A 6,899-nucleotide genomic window follows, 5' to 3' on the forward strand; every position below is an offset into this window, starting at 1 on the left:
CCCTCAAAATGAGCATAGAGGTCCATATCCTTTTAAAATACATTTGCTTCCTAAAAATGGCATCAACATTGCCTATGAAACTTTCACACTGACCACGTAATGTATGAACAAGTAACAACCAGAATTCAACGATTATAACAACAACATCTTGAGTGACATTATCAAATATTGATGCACATCGCGCTTTCCAAATTACCCACATCAGAATAGATGAAATTGTCTTCCATATAATATCATCCCTAAATTGCAAACTATCACTTATAAAAGGTTGAACCATTTGTATATGAGGAGGAACTATGTGAAAAGCTTCCACTATATCCTCCTTTTCATATAACAAGAGATGACCCTCTAGAATGCCCCACCTAACCGCACCCCAAGTGACAACACAATTAGCATGTATCAATATCAACAACCTTAATACTGTCTGCCATATTTGCATAATTTTAGGACAAGACCACAATAGATGCTTAATTGATTCTACCATACATCCACAACCAAAACCACATGACTTACTATCTAATTGCTGCAACCAAGCCCGAACTGGTAGTGCATAATGGATCAATAACCAGTGAAAATGGACAATCTTCTTAGGAATTTGCATACTCCATAACCATTTCCAATATTTAGATGCATCCATTAAAGAGGCTCCATTTGCCAACCACACTTTCATAGCAGATGGCAGATGAAATTTCCTACTTAAGAGCAACTTTCGTCCCAACTTCATAGAATATTGGAAAATTTGAAAAAATTTAGTATGAGACGAAGGATTTGTATGTTTCCAAAGATAATTTGATGGATCCAACAATGACTTTTTTTTTAAAACCCATAGTTGGCAAATTAACATACTATCTGAAGGAGAAGGATCTAAAATCCATTTTTTACCCGATTTACCAATCACTGTCACCGGATGTTGCAATGTCGTTTGCCAAATTGACGATTCCACATTAGTCTGCCATAATCTTCCTTCCTTAGACACATCAAAATAGTAACAGTCTCATTGAGATGTTGTTCCTTTTACTCCAATAATAAAACCAACCGGAGTAAAATATCCAAACCAAACATGCTCAAAAGAAGGTGACCAATTAGAGAGAAAATTCCCTAAAGATGATTGAATTTCATCAAACATAACTCTAAAACCTCTACACATGGTAGCATCTAGCTATGAATTATTCAGATGAAAAACATAATTTCCCCAAGAGGCTACCATGGCAGTTATACCATTATCCAATGTAACCCATTGTAATCGCGGTCTACTACCAAGCAATACACCCCTTTCATCAGAAAAAATAAAATTCTAAATCAAAGGTTGCCGCAATAGTTCTTCATTTGAAGAGGGGCATCTACGAATAAAAAAAAACTTAACAGCTTCCCATGCTTTACAAATGCCAACCATAAAACCATCTATTGGACCATGTATTGTTCTCATCTTAAAATTTGACAAGAATGCCCATCTTAGAGATGGTTTCCAAAACCCCCCCGTAGACGGTTTAATATCAAAAAATCGATTTAAAAGAAATTCTAACCATATACCTTAAGCAAGCAACATAGCCCTAACAACAAATTTTGCCAAAGGAGGCTTACATTGGTTGTCTGGGTCTACCAACCCTAAACCACCATCAGAAAATTGTGTCGTAAGTGTCAACCAAACTACCTTCGCACGAGCATCATTATTACTTCGTCCTATCCAAATAAAGTTTTGAACCATTCGTTTAATCTGTAACAAACAGAATCTAGAGAACAAACAAGTAGATGCAATATACCACATCAATGAAAGGAGAACTTGATTAGCTATCATTACTCTGCCTGCTAAAGACAACTATGTAGTGTCCCAAATCAACAATTTTTTCCTAAGTGATAACATTAGAGGAGCTAACAATCGCTCCTTATTCATATTTATACCAACCTGACATCCTAAGTAACGAACTCAAACTCCTTGAATCCAACAAAAAAACTCAGATGGTCTCCATAATGGCAATGGCCGCTTAGAAACCCAAAAACCCACTAATTTACACCAATTAACTTTTGCACTAGAGGCAACACAAAATGTTTCCAATGTAGCTTGTGCTTTATTACAAATTACCTTCTTCAGCGCGCAAGTATAGTGTTGTGTCATCTGCAAACTCCACATCTAGAATCATCTTGTTAGAGATCGGTGCGACCAACCCTTGGATCCCAGCACCTGCTGAATTAAAAAAGGCTGAAAATACCCCCGGAACAATAAGAAATAAGAAAGGGGCTAACGAACACCCTTGGCGAATAGATCGTGACGTTTGAAACCTTCGTCCTCTACCTCCTACTACTAAGATAGAACTATAAGCTAATCTATACAAAGAATGCAATAATCCAAGCTTCTGGAAACCCTAATCTTCTCATCGCCTCTTCTAAAAAGTCCCAATTCACTCTATCATAAGCCTTTTCAAAATCTAACAATAAAATTACTAAGTCCTCTTTCTTTGCCATAGCTAAAGTGGACAACTCCCAAAACAAAAAAATATTACCAAATATACTCTTATCTTGCATGAAACCTGTCTGAGAAGTATGAATAATATTAGGCAATGAAGGTTGCAAATGTAGTGCCAATACCTTAGCATAAATTTTGTAAATTGTATTGAGTAATGTGATCAGTCGCCGTGCCCTAATGTCCTCCGAGGCTCCATCCCCTTTAGGGATAAGACAAATCAGCCCCTCCTTCCATTCCTCTAGCATAGCTCCCAAATAAAAAATTATCTGAAAAGCACTAGTTAACTCATTAGCTATAATGTCTCAATACTGTAAGAAAACATCTCTTATTAGTTCATCCTCTCCCGGGAAAACCTCTGAACCCAAAGATTTTAATGCTTGCAGAACCTCAAAAGAATAAAAAGGGCATAAAAGAGTTTGAACCATTCGATTTGTAACACATGGTTTTGTTGTACCGAAAACTATAGCCCTCATTGCCGATACATTTTGACTCACCTCATCAGCTGACAAAAATTGTTGATAATATCACGATGCCAACTCTCGCATTTCATCTGGATCTGTTGCAAGAGTACCATCATCCCTCTTTAATGCACCAATCTGAAACTTCCGCGGTCTTGGAGTAACTACATCAAAAAATAATTTGGACATTTTGTCCCCTTTTTGAGACCATTTTGTTGCAAATGCAGAGTATTTAAAATCAGCCATTTTAGATTGCATAAAAAAAATCTCGACTCTTAACTTCCGTAAGTTGTTTTGAAGATAAATTGAATTGATATCTCTTTCTTGCAAATATTGAATCAAGGCCAACCCTCTTCTTGCATTTGCCAACCGAGAGATAAGAAAAAATTTCTTATCGTTAACCTTGTTTAGAAGCAGTTTCTTAAGCTGAAATAATGCCACGAAAACCTTAGTTAACTTATCAGGAGCAAAGACAGTAGACCAAAGGAAAGCAACACTCTCTGCAATAGAATCATCCTTCAGAATCCACTTTGGAATCTTAGCATGATCATGAAATACAACCACTCGCAATTTCAAAGTTAGCTTTACTGGTGCATGATCTGAAAAGTTTGTACCCGGCACTATCCCTAGAGATCCACCTAACTCCCAAAAAACCTGATTTGCGTAAAACCTGTGAATCCTAGAGAGATTGGCATCCGCTACCCGCATGTTCGATCGAGAAAATTGCAAAGACTCTACCCTTCTTGCAAAAGATTGCATAAACCATAAATCCTACAAGTTAAATTTAAAGCATAATTTTTCCCACTCAGCCAACTCAACACCTAAAATTATAATTGTGCTCCCACCCATACGATCTGAAGGGTCTTCAAGCATATTAAAGTCCCCATCAATGCATCAATGATCCCTTATAGGGAGATCATTGCACAGTTGGCACCAAAATTGTGCCCCTCCCCTTGTTGAATTCGGCCCATAAACATTCAAGAAGCCAACATTTTTCTCTAATATCTTTAAGACTATAAATTGGGCACGGCCACCCTGTAAAAATCCTTTGTCTACAATCAAAGAGACCCATTTTTCAAAACATGCAATAGCAAGCCCCCCTTGTGTTCTAGATGGCCCATAAGCTGGAATCCAATCATAAAACCACCTTCCCTTCAAGAATTTACAAATTTTAGCCACCCTATTCTGTGATAAATGATGCTCTTGTATCAATAAAATGTAAAATTTACCCACATACTGGGATGATAGTTCCTGATTAAATAAGCCTTTCTCTTTATGAAATTTATCACCTCCTAACCCTTGTACATTCCAAGAGAGTAAAGTCAACGAATCCATATCACGAAGGAGTTAACAACCTTTTATCCTTCAAGATATCACTTCGTTCCTTCTGCACTGAAGAAACTACTCTAGTAATTCTTTTTTCCATATTAGAATTTCTATTATCCTTGTATACTCTATTTTTGTTATTCCCTATAGCCTTAACTACACTATTAGATGCTGAAAATTTATACAGAATGGGAACATTTTCATGCAACACCATCTTCTTCGAGTGATCCTCTACATTCTTTCTCACAATCTCAGCATAAGAAAATGGCACAATATCCTTAGATATAGAAATTTGTTGAATTTCTGGCTTAAAAGGACATACTTGCATGTTTGCTTGATTCTCTAAATGTTGCACCAACTTTTGAACCTTTGAAGAATTACTCATAGGCGCTACATCGTCACAAAGACCAACCTCCCGAACCATACTAACTTGTTGGGTATCAACAATAGGTAACGGCTCGTAATGTGCTTCCACAGCCTGCGAAACAGTATTCAAAAGTGGAAAATGTTGCAAAGGATTATCATAAATTCTATCAGGCAATTCAAATGTTTCTATCATGAATGTCAATAATTTTATCCAAATCTGATTGGATGGCAGCCTATAACAAATGTCAAAGATCCCCTTTGCTCGGCCGGCTTCCCAAAATATGTACCACTATTGAGGCGGCCTGAAGACGAATCACCTCTTGCATAACAATCACTTCATCCTCTGGTGCTAGGCTAATGTCTAAAGTCCCTTCGACAGAGATTGGGTTGAGTGTTGATGCACTGGATCACTCTCGGGGCGTTGATGTCGATGGTCCCTCCATGGCTAAGTAGGTACTTCCTTAACGTATTCCCTCTCTCTCCTTTTTATATATTGTATCTTCCCTAATTTTTGTTAAATAAATCTATTATTTAGAATAGAGAAGAGGATTACCAGGATAAATTGATTCTTCTCTGCTAATCCTTGCTGATTTTGGCGGCCACTCGCTTCCGTAGGGGAGGAATATAAGTTGTGCAGGGGCAACGATGACGACAGAGATTGTAGGATAGGAAATAGGTTATCCAGGGACATCGATGGAGACAACAAAGCTAACATTCTTTGGGGTGAAAAGGGTTTCATGCTAGATAGGAGTATAGTTCTACATCCTAAAATGCATATAAGACATTTAAACATTTCACATCCTAAAATACTTGTAGTAATATGAATGTTGACATTCCCTTATTCTATAAATCAGTGTAAGTGTGTATCACGATGTTCTACTTCAAATTTTAATTATTTACAATTATGCCTTCATAGATTGAGGAATCGTCTACGATTATCACACTCAGAGTCAAGACAGGTTTATGTCTTCTTTTCTCTCTTCTTCTTCTTCTTCTTCATCTTCTTCATCATCGTCTCTTCTATTCTTCTTTCTTCCTTCCGTTGGCTTCTTTTTCACTAAAAACTTTTTTTTCTTTTGCTTTTTGTTGGGGTTTTACTTACATTTTCTTTATAAATACATATTATACCTGTTTTTTTATAAATACGTTAAATACCGTATTGGACAAATGTACATGATATTTGACTAAATAACATTGAGGTATAGTACGTACTATACAAATTATGAGGTACTATACATATTTAAACGTTAAATACGGGTACATAAACAACCATGGGCCCAACTTCATACAATGTATTGAGTTTAGACTATAACTCCATACAATATATCAACATGAGCTTCATTAATTCAAAATCATTAATTCAAAATTAGAGGTTGTGTGCAATTTAGTTCTCTTTTAAAATGAAAAAACAGTGAAATTAGGCTCACTAAACTAATGTAAATGGAAACTTTGGACCTCAAAATTACATGTTTCTAGATATGGTTGTGATTCATAGCAGAGGCTAAAGTGTTACTTTTATGGCCTTTTTTGACTATTTGCCCCTTTTTATCAAATTTGAAGTCCCCATAAAAACTTGAAGCTTAGAGTTACATTGATGTTTTTATTCGTCTCATATTAGGTCCATTGATCCTAAGGACAAGAGACCAATTTAAAAAATCCGAATAAAATATTAGAGCTCGCCACCAGAGTCCACCCAAATCCCTATCGTCACCTATCCCCAAAAAGGGAAAAAACTATTATTTGATGAAAATATTGTTAGGCAACCTTCTGATGAGGTGAGTCAGAAGGCAACTATGGCTGCAATATGAGGGGAACCTTTTCAGACAAGGATATGACCGACCATGAGTGGGCACTGCAGTACTCTTGGTAGCTCAAAAACGGGGCATAGACAACTTAGTAAAGATTGTCCTTTCAGTAATGGATGAACCATGAGGCTAGACTATGAAGATCCCGACTCCCAAAATCTTATTATTCTAGTGGATTGTTCAAAGGGAGTTCGGAAGATGTATGTCTCCGAAGATCACCTGGTCAAAGATTCATGCGGTAAAAAATCTTTTAAAATTGCAATTGAGACTACAAACAACTTGATCACTACATTGAGGCCAAACATTCAAGGCCATGTAACATTGAAGGAGGCCCCACCATCTCCCATAAAGGTTGCACCCAAAAAGGTTGCTACACAGTCAAGGCTTGCCAAGAAGAAAGTCACAAAAATGTCAAAGTCAGAATCATTAAGTGAATCCACAGATGACAAAGAAGCTCAAACAACACCAGGGGCAGAGTTAGCT

The 6,899-nt window shown here is 36.8% G+C and overlaps 1 protein-coding gene across 1 annotated transcript; it reads right to left on the reverse strand.

Annotated features, from left to right (window-relative positions):
- Positions 1 to 2,080: 2,080 nt before the first annotated feature.
- Positions 2,081 to 2,934, reverse strand: LOC147858616 (uncharacterized). Its single transcript, XM_087325649.1, has 3 exons — positions 2,815 to 2,934; positions 2,584 to 2,727; positions 2,081 to 2,179 (listed from the first exon to the last, which is right to left on the reverse strand). Exons 1-3 carry the CDS (start codon positions 2,932 to 2,934, stop codon positions 2,135 to 2,137), a joined length of 309 nt encoding a protein of 102 aa, XP_087181775.1. The 3' UTR covers positions 2,081 to 2,134.
- Positions 2,935 to 6,899: the final 3,965 nt, after the last annotated feature.

This window comes from Azolla caroliniana, unplaced genomic scaffold (assembly GCF_043228905.1).
Source record: "Azolla caroliniana isolate FFs.n. ecotype wild unplaced genomic scaffold, voAzoCaro1.0.p SCAF_10, whole genome shotgun sequence".
NCBI lineage: Eukaryota > Viridiplantae > Streptophyta > Polypodiopsida > Salviniales > Salviniaceae > Azolla > Azolla caroliniana.

What these genes read in the sequence shown, in the direction of transcription:
- LOC147858616 (XM_087325649.1), bottom strand. Translation starts at nt 2,934, where the DNA reads ATGAGGGCTATAGTTTTCGGTACAACAAAACCATGTGTTACAAATCGA. An exon ending in TAAAATCTTTGGGTTCAGAG is followed by an intron (nt 2,728 to 2,814) that starts GTTTTCCCGGGA and finishes AGTGCTTTTCAG; the next exon opens with ATAATTTTTTATTTGGGAGC. An exon ending in TTTACAAAATTTATGCTAAG is followed by an intron (nt 2,180 to 2,583) that starts GTATTGGCACTA and finishes TTAATTCAGCAG; the next exon opens with GTGCTGGGATCCAAGGGTTG.